The sequence below is a fragment of the Wasmannia auropunctata genome, unplaced genomic scaffold (genome assembly GCF_000956235.1).
Source record: "Wasmannia auropunctata unplaced genomic scaffold, wasmannia.A_1.0 LD335965.1, whole genome shotgun sequence".
Taxonomy (NCBI): domain Eukaryota; kingdom Metazoa; phylum Arthropoda; class Insecta; order Hymenoptera; family Formicidae; genus Wasmannia; species Wasmannia auropunctata.
Genome location: NW_012026925.1, coordinates 428,899 through 450,827, shown reverse-complemented (window position 1 = coordinate 450,827; position 21,929 = coordinate 428,899). Strand labels below are relative to the sequence as shown.

Here is a 21,929-nt window from a genome sequence, read left to right as displayed (position 1 = left end):
TTGTTTTTTTTACGTATAATCTGCAGGTTACTTGATTTTTCATATTCAGTGTGCTATATGCAACTTGTTTGAATCTTGTATACAATACGCGATTATTCAGTAACGATGCTTTCTAATTGACCATAGGAAAGGTCTTTACCGATTAAAGTTTCGCTGTAAAGAAAGTAATTCTCTACAGATAGCGCTAGTTGTTCGTTAGAAATTATTAGAAATAGAAATGTTAGAAATTTTCTCTTCTAAAATCAATCGATATCGGAGCGATTTTATTGTTTTTAATTATTCAGTATTTTCGATAAAGTGTAATATGAATCTATGTAATAACGCATAATTGAAATATGACAAATTATTATGAAAAAATTATACATATACAATTATGTATAAAATGTTTGAAAAACACACAGCTATATGATTAATTTTGGAATGTCTTTTTTATTGATATGTTACAACAATTAGCATGCAAGGGTTACATTGACTTAAAAATTTTACACCGATGCTTATATCCGCGTCTCAGCGTTAATTATACCAGAACTAGAACCGGTGGTACTTTGAAGAATTTCAGAAACCTTTGAACACTGTAATTAAGATACCTCGCTGTGTTGCGCGCGAATGATATCGTTGAAATTCTCGGAAGAATTAAAACTTTTAACATTTGATTGTCGCGAGAAATTGTTCGAACAGTCTAGATTTTTTTCCATCAAGGCGCATATTGATTTAACATGAAATGATTCGACATGAAATAATTCGAATTATCAACGGTGAGAGCTGAGAAGTAAACTGATCTTTCGCTCTCGTACGAAAATCTTTATCAAAATATTGAGAATAATTATCTTTTTTTTTTTATAAATTACGTATAGGTTTATATAATGCAATTAATACATTAATACATTATTGAAAATGTATATCTGGCTATGAGATTCATAATTTGTTATTCTTACTTTAACTTTTGTCCATTGCGTGCGGATAAAAGTATAACGTATTACCTTTGAAAGAATATATCTCTCTTTCATCGTGTTTTAATAATTTTGATAATTCTTTCAATCATTCGTGCCTGTTTACTTGCTCGATTCAAGACATAGCATGTCGCGGATCGAAAACAGCACGTTTGCAAGAAACATCGTTTAAGTATCTGTTTCTTATTGCGTTATCACCTCGATCACAGTTCGATTTATATGTTTACTCCGTTAAACATGAGTTATATGTACATGTTCATACATACATACGCGTGTCCGCTACAGAGTAGTAACTGGTAGATACAACTTAATTCTACTACTTGTAAAACCGCACACGCACGTTTTGCAAACGTGTAAGCCGTTTTTCAACGAGGGGAGTTAGAAAATTATGAAAGACATCGACGTACCTTTGGTTTCATACTGCATCACCTGATACACTAAATTTACACATTTCCTGGTAGAAAAATACCAGACGACTTTAAGAGGCGCGCTATTGTTATGATGTCTACCGATATTGAATCGTAATTTACATATCAACAATATATTGCATATGATTGTATTTTTCTTATAATTCTACCTGTTCTCGATACTATTTTCTACGTCTGAAAACAATTGAGTGAGATCCTGTACAAAGATCAATCGTGTTCTCATCGATAACATTTAACTATCGATCGCATCCAATCTTTAATATCTTGCAATCTCCGATATCAATTTCAATAATAAATAATAAATATAAATATATATTTTTTAACTTAATTTAAAGTTGCATTTTTATGATTTAGATATCGAGACTTCATTTTCAACTTTATAACTAGCCTTGAACGTTTTTCTTATTAAGTTTGAATTAAGTTTATCGTTCACTTAAATTCAGATAAATTTTATTTTTTCAAAATTTTGATTTCGAATTTAACTTATAAAAGATTATAAAAGATTACTATAAAATATATAAAAGATTAAGATTTACTATAAAATATATAAAAGATTTAGTTTTAAATGTTAAAACACATTGCAACAAATAAGTCCATTATTAATTTTTCAATTCTTTGATGTCAGTTGCGTAGCTAACAATCCATTACATACAATCGAAAGCGCTCGCGAGAGCAATCTTTCAAATTTTTAGCATTTTTTTATTTTGAAATTTTTTCTGCATCGATTTTTTATTCGTTTGTGTTGATCAGGACATCATACTCCGATTTTGTTCGAAATTGCGCGAGTTAGTCTTTCTGTTATTCAACGATTTTAATTAAACAGACACTCCAGCATTGCGCTTGCATCACATTACTATTGTATTTATTTTTTGTTAAACTTTTTTTAAAATCCCGAAAAATTTGAAGTAAGTGTACACAAACTCGCTCCGCGAGCTTATCATACCCACCTACATAACAAATGAGATAAAGTTTCTTCCAAACAATTTCTAAGAAGTATTCATTTTTTTCAGAGAAATCTGATTAAATAAAAATTGGGCAGTTTCTTTGACAAAGGTAAATCGATTAAATCTCTCGAGAGATCATTCTGTAGATTTCGAGTACGAAGGTAACTGTTTATCATAAAACAGTCCAAATGCAGATACATTTTTCTCATATATCTATTCGCGACGCGACTATTAGGGGTGGAAAGGTGAAAATTTCAACACGAATTTGTCGAGTTGCGCGGTCGTGTAACTGTTTGACGTGAAACGGCGATACTTTATACCGAATGAGATCGATGTGAGCTGATACAATGAAAAGTGGAAAGTGGAAAAAGTTCGTCAACAATCGATCGCTGGGCGCTTGCTGAAATAAAAACGAATCTCACTTTTCTCGACTGATTAAACGTTAATATACGTATACAATTAACATTGTGCGAACTCGCTGCGGGATATAAAAATATATTACACGCGCGGTTGGGCCGTTCACTCGGTTAAGAACGACTGTCACTTGACACCGTTAGACTGCAGTGTTTCGTTAGAAATTTCGTGATTTCTCTTTTCATTGGACAATTCCAGGTTGTATCGACAGATTTGAGCTCGACGTGCTTCTATATGATTTCGAATTCTCCTCTATGATTTGTCATCGCCTAAATGTTCAACGAAGAAGTACGGAATAGGCCGCAGTTTCGCGTGTGTACGAACGGCGAACGCCGCGTTAACAACAGACTGGAAGAGACCTGAGATTTATATAAGTATTCAGTTCTCATTTATGTTTCGTGGTTGATTTCAAGAAGAGTCTTAAAGATACTTTCGACAGTACTAACACCAGAGATGAGACCCATATTAATCCATTCGTTACTATTTTTAATCTTGAATAATACATTAGATGTACGTATGTATAGATGAGAGAGAGAGAGAGAGAGAGAGAGAGAGAGAGAGAGAGAGAGAGAGAGGGGGGGAGGGAGGAAGGAAAGCAAGAGAGAGAAACGCTACTTACGTATATTGTTTCTTTACAAATAGCATGTTCTGAAACGTAAAATGGAAAATACAAAATAGAATTCTGCAAAGATTCAATTTTGTAAAAACAACTTGCGTTAGAATTTTTTTCATTCAATATTTTTATATTACAAAAAATATCTGAAAAGAATTTTATATGCAATATGAATAAGCAAGAATTGCTTTTGAAATCCAAAAATATTTTATATGATTTTCAAGATTAATTAATTTTTTATCTTCCTTTACTTTATAAACAACAAATGTAGTTTTCAGTCAAAGTATGTAATTAATCGTATGTGACAACTCTGGAAAATATACACAATGTTGGACAGTTAATATTAAATTCATTGTAACGGATGAATTAATATTAATCAAAATTTTCTTCGAATATTTTATGGATCTCATGTGAAAGTTATTGGATCTCTCTTATTGCTAAGAAAACTACATCAAATCCATTGAATATTTAAAAAGGATACGAATCAATATTTTTAAAGCACGAGGGAATGAATAATGTACATATAATGGAAATATAAAGCGTAGAAATACACGCGAGGAAACTAAAAATGTAGAATAAATGAGTAAAAGAAGGGAATAATGCATTCGTAATATAAAAAAATTTTCACTGCATTTTGTTATCTAGTGTAACTTACTTTGGCTCGTATCCTTTTTAAAATGTCTCTCTTACATCGGTTCTCAAATCTATTCATGTCGAGGAGATTACAACGTTCTGCTTTTCGTATGAGAAAATTGTGCCATATAAATGCATGAATCTTGTGTAAAGAGTAACGTATGCGTATATATAAACACAGTTACGGGGCTAATATATTCCTCACAGATTTCCTTTCCTCGCCAAAACATCGCCAATCTTCGTAAATATTCATGTACATGTATAGGGTTCACCGCATATTTTACTGCGTCCTTTATACTCCAGCTGCGTGAATGCTCTTTGGTAGATTTGAAATAAATTGAAATTCTATGTATCTTAAAATGAAGTGCACTTGAAATTTTTTCGGCAATCCAACAACAAAATTGAATTATCATTGAGAAATAATTTTTTCGTCAAATGAACGCAATTATTATTTTTTTTTTATTAAGAGCTGAGAATAAACGCGCTGAGACACTTTGTATTCTAATAACGTTTTCTACCAGACAAGATTCACTTTGAATGGCGCAACATATATGCCTCTGACTTTGTCGTCAGAGAGACACAAACGCTCGAACGGGTTGATCCGACAAACGTATTTACAGGCGAACGTTATATTTTCCCGTAAGTACAAAAAACTTCTCTTTGGTATGGTTTAATCACGTTTGCGTTTCAACGAATCTTATACTTTATTACGTTAGGTCTATTACCGTCTACGCGCTACGTCAAAATTTGTTGGATAACAATTATTTGTCATCAGTGTGGCGAATGTTGTACACCCACGTTACCCTTGCGCGAAGGGCAGAGCGAGATGCCGATAAAAAATGATTGTCTCGTTACAAAACGCAATTCGTACGTGATCTCGGTTTCTTTATTTTTTTTATTTATTTATTTATGCCGTGTGTGTATGTGTGTGTGTGTGTTAAGTCGTTGAGCATGTTTCACGACGTAACGTCGCGTTCGAAGACGATTTCGCGATCGATAGACAGTCATCACTGAATCCTTGCGTGGTCCTCTCACATTTGCGAAGAAACATTGCCAGCAATGTTGAACACCATGGATTTTCCATGCTTCGCAAACGTCGTCGTTATTTCATCCCCCAGGATGGCCTGAGGTACGTCGTTAAATTCTCGAAAATCCTCCTTCATTCTTCACACTTCGTCATCTTCTATGTACAGAGTCGTCTCGTGTTTCTCGGTCTGCTCCGAATTGTGCGCTTCCTCGACTGTCGTCTGCGGGTCCTTGTCGTCGGCGATAATCATGGGATTTTCTATCGTCGTGTCGGTAGTCCTCTCGCTTGCCGATCTGCGCGACTCGGTCTTCCCTTCGTCGTCGAGATCGTCCCCGGAGCTCTCCACGTCGATCTCCGTGAGGTTCTCCAATTCCGGCTCCTCGAGCAGCATGTCACCCTCCGCGTGCCCCTCGGACGACCGAGCGCTGAGGTTCGTCTCCTCGATGTCCACCACGTGGCTCTCGTCGGAATTGTCGCCGCGGCTCTCCTCAGTGTCAAGGGACACCGTCGTGAAGTATTTCGGCTCGCAATCGCACACGGAGCTCTCCATGACGACCTGAGTGTTCAGGGAGTGTCGACTCGACTGCGGATCCTTCGTGTGCCTGTCGAAGGATCGCCGCCTGTTGTCGTCCGATCTGGAATGATGTAGCTTAGGATGATGACGCGATTGCCTTCGCAGGCTCTCCCCGCTGCTCGCTCGTGGCTTCATCTCTGCCTCGTCGAACATGTATCGGGTACAATCGACGCTGAATCTGTCTACCGAGAGTTTCCTGTAAATTCAGTTAGAAGGAAAATTTTGATCGGTTGTCTTTTGACAAATAAAAATGCGTTAGAGTGATTAAATATTGTAATATAGACGTCTTCTAACATACAGTCTTACAAATTAAATAAATAAAGCTTCGCATTAAATTGCGACCTTGTATAATCTTAAAAAAAATATTTATAGATAATTTATTTATCTTTTAATTTAAATTTATAAATTTATTTTTTATCTAAAATAAAGTTTGATTTTGTTACTACCATTAGTTTAAGATTGCAATAAATTAAAATTCACGATTGTAGAATGTAGGTAGCTATTCCGCGAATAACACGTTAACGATAGAAAGACCAAAAATAACCGTGAAATAAATACCAATAAAATAGATAAAGTAAAATATAAAAAAAGTAAATTGTAAAATTTGATCTGAAATTCTTCGCTACCTGTAGTCTCCTCTTCGAAAGTCCGGACTTCTTCGGAACTCGAGGCTAGCTTTTCGATGTCCCATCGTTCTGTCGAAGCGACGATCACCGCCGATTCTGTCGAACGACATTTTACGGAAGTTTGGCGAGGAGATTTTGCGGAAGTCACGTGGCGAGGCCTTACTAAATTCTTTCGACACCACCGTCAACTCTTCCAACAATCTCAGATCTATCGAATTTCTTTTTCTTGGCACGAAGTCGTCTGGATATCTGCAATAGGCACCTGATCGAGATGTTCATGATTATTGGTATTTAGACATGTAGACATTTTTTTAACGCTTATCCGGGCAACCTCCTTGTCTGGCATAAACGGAAGGCAATCATCTTCTTGGTCCACAAAAGTGATAAGATCCGGACTCCGGTTGCTCGAATAAAGTTTACCATGCATTACAGCAGGCATTTCGTGCAGACAGAATGAATTTAATTTTCGTAGTTTCGTAGTTTTTTTTTTTTTTTTAACTAAATGATATAGCTATTTTTTTTTCATTTGAACATTTTTAATATATCTTATGTATCTGTTAGTGACGCTCACAGTGATGATCTTACATATTTGAGTGATCACATGTTTTAAATCATTTATTCATAGCCACCTGGCAATTTAGGCGAGTGCACGAGAGTCGGCGGTGGTCGCGTAGCCTCATCGACTTCCTCGACGTCTTCCACTTTTGTTTGACGAAGCAGCTGATGTCGTCTGGCTGTGTCGGATCGGTCCTTCACTTTGAGCGTAACGGGACCTTTGTTCGGAATATGCAGATCCATCGCCATTGAGGCTTGACTACCGCTCTTTTGATGCTCCAGACTTTCTCTGCTGACCTATTAATTATCGAAAAAAAAGTCTTACTATTGGTTTTCAGTTATATAATCATTGAGACAGAAGAGACCGTTAGAATTTGTCATCATTAAAATTTACATCATACAAAATATATAGTATTTATCTCCTTTCGTTTAATTAAAAGAAATGACACAGCTAATATTAAATTAATTAATTAAGTTAGTTGCGAAAGATTCTGTTTCTTCTACAAGACGTTTTTCTTTCTTTCTTTTTTAATTACCTGATGCGGACTGTAGCTCGGATTGTCGACCGAAAGAGCGTGTCTCTGCAGCAGCTCTGGATTAAGTAGCGAGCAGCCCGCGTATTTAGGCGATCTCCGACGCGGCGACTTCTTGTCGATCAACGTTGGTGCGCTCGGGCTCTTCTTTATGGAGTGCGCCACGCCTTTCTCCTGCAGATCCTTTGAGAACTGCATGAACTCCGCCGTCAGCTGTTTCCTGGAGACCTCGTGCGTACTGGGGCTCGGGCTGCGGTTCACCCTGAACAGGCCCAGCTGGTGGTCCCACTTTGTCGTCTGACTCGATGTCGATCTTCTGTTGCGCTGGCTCTTCGAACTCCTTATCGTTGACGTCTGGTTGAAGCGGTAGCGAGCCGGCACCACCTTGGCCGCGCTGTCACGCGCTTCGAAAGTCATCACGCAGGCAGCTACCACAATAAAGCCTGGAAAGTATCGTTATTTTGTATTGCGACATAATGTTAAATTTTACACTACGTATATTTACATATCATTATTGAACTTTGCTGCGATTTCGCAGTCGTTAATAATGGAATGTACGTTAATGTTAACGCAATCTTGGGCAAAGTACACTTAGCATAATTGAACAATTTATTTAATAATTCAAGGTATAATGTAATATTATACGAGGTTTTATTTCGTTGCAATGGCGGTTGTATTTTAACTACGACGCGTAATTTTCGTATATATCTGATTATTTAATTTAATCATTGCGAAATTATATTTTATCTTCCTTTTTTTCTTAAGATTGTTAAAACTTGATATTGTATGCGAATTAGTGGAAAACACGATTTAGAACATTCTAAAATATGTTCCCGTTCGATACAAACGTGATTAAAGGCAAGTAGATAAGATAAAATCTACGTGGAGCTTGTATACTGAGACTGCTCGCCGATAACCGAGCGTGAGCCTCCATAGCTCAGGGGTTAGAGCACTGGTCTTGTAAACCAGGGGTCGAGAGTTCAAATCTCTCTGGGGGCAATGATTTTTTTTTGTAGTTTCTATCGAGTGGACTCGTTCGTGCGGTGCTGCACTATATTGCGCATTTTTCGCGTTTCGCCTGCAATTTTCTGCCCTACATCCGTTACATTATTCGATGCTTTTATTTTGTAGCTATTTTCGATCTCCGCATTTGTTCGTGCAAAACCACACGTTTGTGCGTTTTTGCAATTTTTTTTCTTTTAGAGTCTATCTCATAACTCTGTCTTTGGTCGTATATGTCAATGTGAATCAAAACACGGAAGGTGCATTTATGAAATTAATAATATCTTCGACGTGGTATCGTATATGTGTTAAATATTGATTTTATATCTATATGTACACACACACACACACATATATATGTAAAGAGAAAATTATTAAATTTGTGTGTGTAAATTTTAATTTAAAGAAAATATTAAGGTGGTTTTATCGCTTAACGCCAACTAGATAGTGTGACGTTGTCACATAAACGTCACACAATCGCATATACGTATGTACAGTTATGCGAAATATTTTTATTGAATTACGTTTGTCTTTATTGAATTATTAATCACATGGAGGGACTAACTTTTGACTGGGACTTGCTCGATAAAATCACCTTAATTTTTAAAAAGACTAGTTTACAAAAAGTTCTTCAATTTTTACAATTTTATTACATCATATTATGTAATGGATGTATCAATATCCAGGTTTGGAAAATAACGCGTTACGTATAGCGCCATTACTGTTTTCATTACTTTTTTTTCATAACAATCGTTATTTTTCTCGATCTGTAATGGTAACACTAATCTCGTTACATTTTTGTAATAACGAATTTGCTGTTACTTTCATTGTTACTTTTTTATACTTTTATTTTTTTATTTTATAACATTTTTAATTTACTTTTTAAAAAATATTTTGTATTTTATATTTCGTAATATAACATTCTACATTAATAATGATTATCAAATAATTAATATAAATTAAAAATCTAATTAAACTTTTTTATATTATTACAAAAGTATTACAAAAAAATAACGAAAAGGTAATAAATTGTTACTTTTCAAGTAATGGTAACGCATTATTTTTTTAAATCAGCAACGAGTAATGGTAACGAATTTATGAACTTTTTACAAAAAATAAGGGTAACAGTAATGTTACTTTTTTAAGGTAATGTTCCTTGATATATACGTTCAATATGACGTAACATTACGTGCTATTATCTATAAATATATGTATATAGACATGCATCATACGGGGTACGTTTATGTGCATTTTGCGCCAGTGCACCTATCTATTATCGCGCAGTTACCGTTTCAAGGAGATCAGTGTCGTGTAACTCGCTCGGCCGAACAAGTGTATCACGCTCGTAAATTTTGCAATATATGTTACTATTACCTCCTAGACCCATAACGACCGGGCCGGCGTAGCTCAGATTATTCAGGTGAAACCCGCGTGACTCGTTCTTCACCTTTACCGTGATATTACCTCTGATCTCTTGCGCCACCGACAGCTGATCCGCGTAATATCCTATTGGACGAAACAAGAGAAATGTTTTATATTCTCTATCACACGTGTATGCAACGATAGGACATAACGGAATGAGAAAAGTAGAATAGATAGCAGAAAGATGTAGATTTAAACGTTATAATACGATACTTTGCGCTTAACACGCGTTACAAAGATATAAATTACACAATTGAAATTAATAAAAATAAAAAGTTAAATTTAAATTAATAATGTTAATTTATGAAATGCTAACCATGAGTTGTTTTACATCGAAGTGAATTGCCTCTTATATAATACTGCATATATTAAGAGAGAAAATATTCCCCCAGCAAACTTTGTCCCTCGTTCCGTTATGTCGTATTTTCGCTTACTTCTTTTCAACGTGACATAAATATTCGATGGAGATATATTTTTTTAGATTAAAAAAAAATTAGCTAAACATCCTGTAACAGTCTTGTGTTAAATCTGGATATTGTGAGTTATTCCATATTCTGTCAGATATTTGAAAGTGACTATTTGTGTTGATATAGAGTGGAATTGTTTTTAAAAATAATATAAATTTGAAATTTAAATTTTCGTTTCATGCACGTAGGCATAAGCAGATTGCAAGCTTAAAAAAAAAGAATATCTCTTTGCACTCCACATATAAAGATAAAATTTAATTGTTTTATATTAAGAATGTTTTTACACACAAGTTGCTCCAGTTATTTTCTCGTTATCGCAAATAGTGATCCATCAAATAAAATTTTTCTTTGTGAAGTTTACTTAAATATGAGGAATTACAAAGAGATATGAACTACAAAGAATCGATTTGCAAGGGATTGATCCCTTGAGATTGATCCTTCCAAAGTGCTCTTCGCAAATGCCTCCAAACTCTAAGCGGTTAGTGGCTTAGAGGCCAAGGCGGAATAGTCGCTCGTCGGCATTAGACCCCGATGTTTAATTTACGTAGTTCTACTCACCTATGGTCGCCATGCAAGCTCCTAAAAGCATTAGCAGCAGCCCAATTCCGAGAGCTTTGCAGGCGTGCCACAAGCACCGCGTTGTCACCTTGCCTCTCACCACCTGTTCGATTTAATTGCCGTCGTTAACAGTTAATAAACCTGGACGGTGGGTGGTCCAGTCAGTTTACTCAGCGGACGAACGTCCGTCGTTTAACACGGCGGACGTTAAATTCAACCAGTTAACGATTTTATACGATGTTACATTACGGTGTAACGGCATAGCAACGTTTCTCGGTGCTGGTAACCGCGGGAGCGACGTATCTCTTACGTTTAGCATTTGTCTAAATTATTTGCATAGTGATAGTATAGCGCTAGGATATAATTAATTTTGTCACAGACTAATTAGAGAAAATGTATAGAAAAAAATTCGTTCTACGAGTGTAGTGTCGTTTTGTGAGAGAATACAGCTCTAAATATTTATAGATTCGTGCGCAGATATCATTAGCAGAGAGCGACAGGTAATCTCCTTTCCCAGCAGCGATAATACAATAATTGTTAGCTAACAATTATAGTTTGCCTTTGTTCGCATGAAATCTGCGTATATACTTCCCGCCGAGGCGGATTTCTGCATCGGAAATAATTTCTGCAGGCGAAATTTGTAAACGTGCTAGAGATGATTAAAGTACGGATATATGTTGTAGCTACGTACATGCTCTACATATGCACATTATTGGAGTTTCTCTCTCTCTCTCTCTCTCTCTTTCTCCCTCTCCCCCTACGGCTGACGTTCTTGCCGATCGATCTACTCCCTAATAATTATAACTAACGAGACTGATAAAGAGAAAAATCAGCTCCGCTGATACGGTATGTAATCACTATAATCAATACTTTGAATTTTTGTAAGCGATGAGAATGTACCTGCACGTTCCAATTAGCCCCAGGCCCGCAGGCTCTTCTCTGCGTCCCCTGCCATTGAATGCTTCCCTGTGGCATCCTGTGTGCTCGTAAGAACAAATGTTTTATTGTAATATTGAAACGCAGGAGGAAAGAGAGAAGTTTAAGTTTCCAAGTTTGATGGTATGTCGTTGAAATAAAATTAATATAAATTACATTATATTTCTAATTTTTATGAAAGTCATGAATTATTAAGCTATACATAAAAGTGCTTTTGCTTTGACATAATGAGTTACCGTGATAATAAAACAGACTACTGTAATATGGCTTGTTAATATATCTCAGAAATCTTTTAATATAACAAATGTCAGACCCACGTACAAATCTTATTTATTCATCGTTCTTTTATATAAAAATTCAAATAGTTTTCGATAACTAATGTTCCATTTACATGCACATCAGTTTTCATAAAAAATTCTTTTCGCTAGTGTACATATTTCTGAAGTCAAAGAAATGAGAAAGATAATTATATCTAATATTTAGATACATTGTAATAATTCTCCAATAAAAAAAGTTTAATCTATCTTTTATCATAACTTAATCAGATTTGTAATGTGATACAATGTTTAACTTTCTCGTTTGAAATTTATTATTGTATTAACATGTAACGTAATTACATCACGTTGCTTAAAAAAGATATAAATCGACAATAGAAATGGCTAAGATGAATATTTATACTACGATGAATAACATGTGTTCGACATAAAGATATTATAAGTCCATCTATTTTTATACTATTTGACATTAGTGGCATTGAGATATCGATATTCTGTAAGAAATCTTAGAAGCCTTTATAAGAAATCCGACCTTTTTGCTAAAAATTTCACACCTACGTATTCATGACGTCCGATAAACTTTTTTTTAACTTTGATCTCAATTAGTAGTAATAATAGAACGGTAGCAATAAAAAAAAAACGAGTGATTCTTTAATAAACTTTTGTAGACTACGTAAATTACGTCTGATTTAAAACCTCTTGGTTTTTTTACTGAGGGGCTGAATTTATCTAAACGTTAAGTTGCTAGGCATTAACTTTAGATTGCTTACCCTCACGTTTTCCAGATCCTTAGGCCTCAGAAACATACGATCCCAGATTCTGTAAATGTTTTCAACTAAGTATTACGAAACAGAAACTAGAAGGAATAGAGACCAAAAAAAAACAAGCGAACAAGAGATGTTGTAATATAATTTAATTTGATAATATTAAAACGGGATGTTTCGATTCTATTAAAGTCTACTTCAGTCGCAAATGCAAAATTCATTATTATATTACATTAATTTTAATCGGAAAACACGTGACGTTTTTTTACCAAGTGTAAATTGTTCATAGTGTCTAATATTTAAATTAAAACCGCTTACCGTAAATTAAATTAAAATTGTTGCCTGAAATCATCGTTACATACTTTTTTTTTCATCTTTGTTAATTGTTCAATTATATCGATGGGTCAGAGATAATCTGAAGATATAGATTCCATCACTAACAATAAGATATCTTTTTTGGTCACCGTCTTTGTGACAACTAAAGTATAGTTGTCATACATTTCCAGATTGGCTCTGACCCATCAATATAACTGAACCAAACTGCCAAAGTGATTTCCGAAAGTAATGTAACATATTATTGAATTTTGCATTTGCGGCTGAAGAGGACTTACAATTCGTAAAGTCGAAACCGTCCCGCTTTAATGTAATCGAATTGAATTATATGAATATGTTAAAACGTCTCTTGTTCGCTTATTTTATTGGCTTTTATGCCTTCTAATTTTTATGTTATTTCTATTATAAATACGAGTCAATACATAATTTTGCTTTAAGTAATTAAAATTTTATACTTTTAAAATTTTAATTACGTTCAGACGTTTTATTTTAATTTATGTGATTTAGTTCATTTATTGTTGTTTAAACATTGAAAATGATTCGATAAGGGTCGAAACATCTGTTTATTTTATCGTTTAACGAATATTCTATTGAAACATTAAATAGTTAGTTTTGGCACATATGGCCTTTTATTGATCTGATTTTATTGATGGTATTATTTTATTGATTTAATTTGCTTTAAGTATTATGAAAAAAAAAAAAAGATAAAATCGTTAAAAAAGAAATTAAAAAGGCACTGAAGGACGAACGCCGTGTTACTTTTACTACTTTTACACACGCACAGATTACAGTCAAAATAGACTAAGGTTCAAAATTTGTATTTTATTTCCATTTACATTTCTTTTAATTGACTTGAAATAACGTTCGATTTGCAATGAACGAAGAATGTAATAATGCGCAAGTTCCTTAATTAGCAATTCCAAACTCGCGGCATTATGTACGATCTCTCGTCACGTTTTGTCGCGCAGCATCGTCCGTGACGTCGTTTTAATTTGACGTTCGCGCACAACGAGTACGAGTCGGGTGCGCTTTTCAACACACACCGACGTTCGTTCGTGTACATCACCGTACCACTGTCTGGACACGCATACGCCACTCGGAACCGCGCACAATGTGTACGTGAGAATTATCTGACTGCGTCGCCGGTGTGCACCGGCTCGTGTATGGCGAAACGCGGCGCAAGTACCATTGTTCGTGTGCGCCAGTGCCTCTCCCTGTATTTCGTCTTTCAACGTCGAAACTTCGCCGCGCGTCCTATCGATTCAAATCCCTCTTTTACAGTTGCGGCGGCGATCCTTCTTTAACGTCTCGAAAGTTTGCCATTTTCGCCCGACAGGCTCTCTCCTAGCGGTTGTAAGCCTCCTCTTATTTCGAATACCCATCGAGATCTCTCACTAATGTCAGAGTAGATGTCTATATATGTATATTCCTAAATCTGTTTTTCTCGTTCAGTGAAATCGTTTCGAGCAGGAGCTTTATTTACATAATTTTCGGTGACCTATTTTTCCTCGCGAAAAATGAGTTCAAAAATTGACATTTACAGCGTAAATATCCGCCTCTCTCTCTCTCTCTCCGCGGAAAGAATTACGCAAGCGAAATGTACATTTCACGCAAAAAAAGAAGAAAAAAGAAATTGACGAATGTATAGATAGAAAAAAATAAAATGATTTTGTATCGATGCAATTTAATTAAACTACGATTTAATTGAAAACATTCGAGACGATATACGTCACGTATACGCGATACAACGATGCTTTTCGACGGCGGAGATCCGCGTATCGCGTTCGCGTTAGATACAACACGAAATCACGTGCTGGATGATGAATAGTAGCGATTTAACGATACAATCGCGCCCTTGTTCCTTGTCTATCTAACAAGAGCACGTGCACACAAGTCTACTTAAGTTGCACGTTGCGCGAACTCTACTCTGCTATTTCGGAGCGATTCGATTCGACGGGCTTCCCCGAGAAACTGCTTTCCGCCGGATTGCTTCTCGCACTTCATTCCGCACGGCGTAGCGCTCAATTCAGGAGAACATTCCACACGTTATGGCGTTTTCAAGACCCTAAATTGGATTGATCTATATATAACGTGCGAGATGCTACCGTAGATCCCTCGGCAGTCCTGATGAATCAGCTTCTTTTCGTTTAAAAATAGTGCGCACTTTTTTTTTGTAAATATAAATAAATTTATTAAGCAATAAATTTTTATTGAGCAATAAATTTATTAAGATTTTGTCCTATTTTGATAGACACAAATTAGATCTCTTAAAAAAGATTTCGTCGAGAGATTATTAACTTCAAACTGGACTTTGATTCTTTTATGGAACGAGAATTGTATATGAAATACAGAATTGTACAACGAGAATTGTATAAATACAGAATATCCTGGATTTATCGCGCAACTTTCCGGCATCGCAAGAGGTAAAGGTTCAAACTTAGAAAAACCAAGTTTCAGAGAGAGTTATAAGCGCTCGGGGATAAAAAGATTTGGAAGAATTAAACTCCCAAAGTGTAATTATAAAATACAATTCGCTGGCCGATTTCCAGTGGACTTCGAAGTTTGAGATTCACGTGTATATTATTATAACTAAGATGGCCGTCTATTATCATTAAGTTTCCCCATCATCTGACAAGATCTTCTATATGAAAGTTTCCACCGAGCAAGAATAGAATTCTCGTATTTATCGGAGAATACTAACTGATAGAGTTACATTGGCGCCGTGTATGTTTTCTCAAGCGGTTGTTTCTAAATACGAGTGCTCTTGAATTTACAATTTTTACTTTTACCCGCAACATTGACCAAGTCGAGGGGGGGGGGGAGGGGGGAGTGGAATCCACATGTTTATTCGCATTTTATTCAAATCAGAATTTTGATTACGGCTACATATGTTACCAGGGGGTAAAGATAGAAGACGCAATAAGTTTAGGAGGAGGGGGGGAGACACCTTCGTAAATCTTTTCCCCCGAAACTGCCTTCTTATATCTCTCGCGACTGTCCCCTTCCCTTAATAAATTCGCCGTTTCTTCTATTCGATTCTTACCGCGTACGCACGTAAATCATTTAGGGGCGGTCGAGTCGGGGTAGGTAAATATCGATTTTATCACACGGCATACACGGTTAGCACCGGAGAGAGAGAGCGTGATTTATTCCCCTCGTGGAGGGACGCGAATTACGAGGCGATCGAATTATCCGCGATTTCAGGCGACGCGACGTCTGTGAGTATCTTCGACGCCAGCAGCAGCCTCGTGCGTGTACAGCCCTTCTCGCGTTGCCCACACATCCGTCTGGATTATTAAAATCTGACACCTGTGCCCGCGTTTCACGTACGCGAGCGGGTCCCCGGCGTTACCGAGCTAAATAATGAATTCCGATGCCTGTGCAGCGGATTGGTTACCATAACAACCGGACTCGGCTTGGAATGTGCCATTTGCATAACCACGACCTTTCGTCGTACGACCGCGTGTCTTCCTTGTCCAATCAAAGCCCGACTTCCGATCCACCGAATGGTTCGTTTGAATAATGCATCGCGGGGAAAACGCCGAGTTTTCCCCGGGGGTTTTCCGATCGGTTTTCCAAACCGTTCGTTGCCGTATACGAGGCCTTCTATCGAACTCGTGCGTAGATCTCTCGCGAGTGATTTTTTCCCCCCGAATATTATCCGGACTTCTGAAAGTTGACGCTTGAAAGCACTCGAGCGGTGCGTTTCTCTTTAGCATATTACGGAAGATTGTCGCGAAGAACTCTTTCGATATTACTCGCAACTTTTTTGCGTATCGAGCGCCAGTTGTGCGGACGACGTTTTTTTTTTTATTACGTTCTTACAGCATCGCCATATCATGTAAATTCACCGCAAAGTCTTATAAGTATATTCTCATTCCTTAATATCGCGCAAATATCATATATGGAGAGGTCGCGGTCTATATTTAACCCTTTGAGCTATGTCGAAGCAAACCACCCGGTATTCACGCCGAGTGTTCACGAAAAGAACGGGATAAAAAGCTTCCAATACACGGCCTACGCCGTTACGGATATCGATGTAATCAACGTCGAACGTTTCTCTCGCTCTAATGGAGTTTCAAATGGAATTTATGTTAAAGGAAAATCCTTGTAATTGACCTAAAAAAAAAAGAAAAAAGAAAAACGAGCGACCCCTCAATCGATATTAGTGAAATTTTTATCGCGTTGTATTAATAACGGATTCGTAAAAAGAAGATTGTATCTATGTTTAGCGAAAGAGCGTGCTGTTTGCACAGTGTATTCTATATAATTATACCTATCCAGAGATCCATATTTATCTGTTAGCTGTTCCGCGCGTCGCTTCGGGATGAATGTGAAAGTACCACGCACGGCGAGAGAGATTTAATGGGGTATCGCTATTGCCTCGCCGTTGAAATCTACATTTTTAATTACTCCCCGTAATGCAATCTTCCCCGATGCGGAGTCCTTGCGTACGGTCGGCGCGCATCACGACTTCATTTATCTCCAGCCATTTTCACATACTGCATATACATCATCTTTATATATACTACACCCCGTAGAATAGTATACATAAAGCTAAATTATTTATGTCGCTTCTGCGCGCCGTGTATACGTCTCGCTTTTGTGTAAACGCGAGAGGTGCTTTTAAAACATTTCTCCTACCTGTCCTCCGAAACGTCTAAAATTTTTAGCTCGTGCAGAGAGAAGGCCACTCAGAGAATTATTTAAATTACCACGGCTCACCTATCCTACCTCTCGCCGTTGTCACAGTATGTCCTTGTCGTTTCACGTTTCGCGCCCTCCGCGGGAGGAAGCCGAGCGACGACGACGACGACGACGACGATTACGATCGTCCACCTTTGACTTTTCCTCTCCGCTTCCGATGAGATCAGACGCCCGAATCATAGCTTCATCGTGAAATTAACGCTACGTCGCCTCCTTCCCCCCCCCCCACACACACACACACGCTAAAGTTTCACGCAGTGCTATTAAGTTACTGCCGCGCGGTGAAGACGCCACGACCGCTAATCAACGATTTATATCGCGGCGCGATATAAATTCAGGGAATTTTAGGCGCCGTACATCGTGAGAGCACATCGACGCGCGGGCGCTTTATTTTTATTCCGACACGTGTTGCGCGGGCGAACTAAGAAAACACGGTGATACCCAGGGCGATTTGTATACTCGTGCCCGTGTCTCTCTCTGTCTCTCTCTTCTTCGCTTCGTCTCATTTCACTTTCGTCAGCTTGCGCGATATAATTAAACCGAATCGAATTTTCTATATCGTAAGGAGACGCTTCTCGCGACGTTTTTTTTTTTTTCAGACACGTAGACCGTTTAACGTAACATTGGCTACGTACGCGATGCGATCTTCACGAAATCGCCTTCTGCAACTTTCTCTTGAATGTGTTCAATAATGTATACGCAGTTTTCAATATACACGACGCATCGATACTGACGCATTTATTCCATTCTAGATCGGCTCGTGCCGATGCGATTGTACCTACTCAAAGTGAAATGTACTCTTTGTGCGTGATTGCTCTCGTTCAGAAATAGCGACAGTCGCCGAAGAAACTGTGCTGACCGAGATGAATCTTCACACGGCATCTCGAGTCATTTATATTCGATACATTCGACAGCCTTTATCGAGGCCAGCGAACCGAGGAGTAAAACTGCATTGGAATCTTGGGGGGATTTGGTTATTAATAAGTCAGAAGTGCCGTGCAATCGGACTCTGAATGCGGAGCGACAAGAGGAAATCAATGATTTCATATACATAAAGCGAAGATGTCCGTTATACACGCGGCCCGTTGAACAGTGAAATATCCTGTCTGCAGGCTACAATGGCCCCTCGGATTCCTTTATGCATTCCCACAAAACACTTTTAATGTATTCCTACCAATGGAATGTCATTATATCTCGGGGAAAGAATTTCTGTTATTGCCTTACATCGCGCGCCGTTCGTTCGATCGTATCTTCGCACAATCGTATAGTTTCACCGCTCTCGTATCTCCACCGTGTACGAATCTATTTTTACAAATACACTTTCTCGAGTTGCTTTCGGAAGGTTTATTTTCAATTTACACAGTCGATATTTTCCACTCGATAAACGCGGGCCCAGAGTGCGCGGTAGGTCGAAATAGAAATATGTATGTGGGTGGGAAACGGATCGGAGACTTTCAAGTTCCAACAATTTTCTTTTAGCAAAATTCAGGAGTCAGTCGGAGTTCGAGACAGTATCGGAGTATAATTAAAGGATATTGCGAAGATTTACTCGCTCGATTCGGCTGTCGTACGCAGTTCGTTTCGAGGAACGCACGCCTTCGCCCGCCGCGCTTACATCTGAAGATCTCAAAATCGCTCACCTTGTCAGAATCCAGCGCGTGGAAGGGTGCACTCGATCATCGCATCACTCGTCCCCGCACCGTCGATCCCGCGCTCGTGCCAACCGCGTAACTACATCCCCGAGTGTGCAGCACGTCGGTGCTCCTCGCGGGGGCTGGAGGAGGACGCGCGCGGGAAGCTGCGTCGGGAAGAATCGCAGCAGTCGGGTAGGGTATAGCACTGTATGAAACGGCCTGCCCACTAAATCATCGACCGATCGAAACTTTCGCCGCTTCGTCGTCTCGTCTCGTCGACGTTTCTCGCCCGATTTTCCTCCCGCATCCCGCCCCGAGCCCTATATAAAGTGGATGCGACCGCCGCGCGTTTATCCGTGGCAGCGAGTTTTCCCTTCGGCTGGATGGGATTTCCTGCGGTTGGTCGGCAATATGGTCCGTGAGGCAATACGGGGAGGCCTCCTCGAGCGCCTAGGCTCCAGAGAGAAAGAGAGAGAAAGAGAGCGATATTAAATCACCGTCGTCGTCGTCGTCGTCGTCGGCGGCGGCGGCGGCAGCGGCAGTGGCGGCGGGACCCGTGGGAGACGCTCGACGAGATGCCGCTCGAGGGAGTGTCCTCCTCCTCCTTCGGCATCACCTGTTGGTATCGCGCCGTGACCCCGGTCACGGTTTTATACGGGGTGGCCACGCCGAAAACCCGCGGCCGGAGCGGCGCGCGGCGCGCAGCGTCTCGCGCCGGCCCAGTGCGCACTCGCCACCGCCGTCGGCGGATCGATGGTGTGTTATATATTATCGCGGAGCGCTTCTGTTCTCTCCGCTCTCTCCGTGAGAGGATAAGGGTCCTTTTAGCCGGGGGGGTCGCTCTTTCCTCCGCTTCTCTCTCGACGGTCGGTTATGCGCGTCCGATACCGCCCCGCCGTTATATGCGTATTTACCCGCCGATTCCGCGGCGTATCAAATGCACCTGTCGCGGCCAGGTAGCGTGCGAATGACAGTTTCGTATAATTCGTAGGTATTCGGGCATTCAGCGAAATTCAGTATCTAAAGACATAAATATTTGTGTACGCGGGAAGTTATACAAGAAGCAGCAGGAATGTTAATTATCTAAATAAATATACGAGCAGATTTAGATTTTTTTTCGGATATTTCTCACATATTTACTGCCGTTTTATTTTAACGGCTGAATTTATTTTTTAAGTTCGCGATCTTATTTTAATCTTCTTATACCGCGATGTACAGTATACGCGATGCTATTTTTATTTGTTTATATACGTGGTAAGAAGGTGCATAATATTGGATGCATAATATCGGAATTTAACCGGGATTATTATTATTTTTTTTCCGATATCAGTACGTTATTTTTGCTCAAGTTTATGTAATTTATAGCCAAGGAGATCATTTATCAGATATCTTGACAGTGTATCATCAATCAATATTTTATAATTAGTTACCGTAGACAGACGTTAACGTTTTCAACGCTCATTTCGATCAATTTTTACTCACCCCATGATTGCTCCGCTGTTATCCAGTGCCTCTCAGATTTCCTTCTCCTCTCAAATTCGTTCATTATATACTTATAACACTCGCGAAAACTCGGCCAATTGTCGCGCATATTATATACTAACAATAAGATAATCGCACGGCACGGCATTCCCGACATTAATTTCACGCCACGCGCACTTTACAGTATATACATTACGATGGAATCTCGTCGAAACGCGATTGTGAAACTAATGCGAGGTTCCACGATTCGCTCGACATTCGTAAAACTGGTAAATTAACACGACGATCAAAATCGAAGGCTGCAAATCGAAGGTTTGCTAAATCAAACGCGTGCTCAGCACGCCGTGCTGCTCGACTCGCAGTCGATCTGTTTCGTATATACGCGATATTCCGTTTATAAGCGAAAAATTAGAAAATAACGTTGATATTTTAATTTCGCGCAATACAGTACGATTAATGAAGTTAAATTAATGATTTAATTAAAATCCAATTATCTGAAAATCGATTTTCTATCAAAATTCAATATTGCATATACAATACCCAGAACAATAGCACAGAATTAAAAAAGAATTTATTCGTACATTCGCAATCAGAATTTCTAAAAAAAGAATTCTTTTTGCATCTGAAAATTAATTTAGAATTGATGACATACGACCGAATTCTTTTTCAATTCTCTCTGTGCTATCTGGGATATATTTCGAGGCGCTTAGCGTATTTAGACTCCGCGTTTCCATTCTGAAAATGACAAACAAATTAAATCGGCGGATATTTCAAAACTCGATGCATTCGAATTATTGTTAAATAAATCATTATCCCGCTCGTCCACGTAAACAACATTTCATAATTAATAAATCGCGCGAAATGCTTGCATATCGATGAATTGTCGATAGACTTACCATCGTCAATCGCGGAAGTGTAATTGCACGGGATGATAATCGAGCTAATTGTTCGTGGGAAATAATCGCGTTTCGATGGATAACACGGCGACACGCGGAGCGGCATGCTGCCGACTCGAGCCTCGCGCGAGTAACAACAAGGCGTTCGTTCGGCGG

At 38.4% G+C, this 21,929-nt stretch overlaps 1 protein-coding gene and 1 non-coding gene across 3 annotated transcripts; one reads left to right on the top strand and one right to left on the bottom strand.

Moving 5' to 3' along the window:
* Positions 1 to 3,343: 3,343 nt before the first annotated feature.
* LOC105454961 lies at positions 3,344 to 21,929 on the bottom strand. Of its 2 annotated transcripts, XM_011697949.1 has the most exons (12): positions 21,774 to 21,929; positions 21,530 to 21,612; positions 20,878 to 21,371; positions 19,402 to 19,845; positions 12,728 to 12,776; positions 11,647 to 11,722; positions 10,747 to 10,849; positions 9,674 to 9,805; positions 7,301 to 7,740; positions 6,839 to 7,061; positions 6,210 to 6,471; positions 3,344 to 5,779 (listed from the first exon to the last, which is right to left on the bottom strand). In XM_011697949.1, exons 6-12 carry the CDS (start codon positions 11,719 to 11,721, stop codon positions 5,149 to 5,151), a joined length of 1,866 nt encoding a protein of 621 aa, XP_011696251.1. In that variant the 5' UTR covers position 11,722; positions 12,728 to 12,776; positions 19,402 to 19,845; positions 20,878 to 21,371; positions 21,530 to 21,612; positions 21,774 to 21,929; the 3' UTR covers positions 3,344 to 5,148. The 2 variants fall into 2 exon arrangements, with proteins under 2 accessions (XP_011696251.1, XP_011696252.1); XM_011697950.1 differs by lacking the exon at positions 19,402 to 19,845.
* Trnat-ugu lies at positions 8,224 to 8,296 on the top strand. The gene has a single exon. It is a non-coding gene; the product is annotated as a tRNA-Thr (tRNA).

Bases quoted from the DNA above. Each gene is read 5' to 3' on its own strand.
- LOC105454961 (XM_011697949.1), bottom strand. From the start codon at position 11,721: ATGCCACAGGGAAGCATTCAATGGCAGGGGACGCAGAGAAGAGCCTGC. The intron at 10,850-11,646 runs GTACATTCTCAT...TAAATCGAACAG, and splicing joins GGGCTAATTGGAACGTGCAG to GTGGTGAGAGGCAAGGTGAC. The intron at 9,806-10,746 runs GTGAGTAGAACT...TTCGTCCAATAG, and splicing joins AGCTTGCATGGCGACCATAG to GATATTACGCGGATCAGCTG.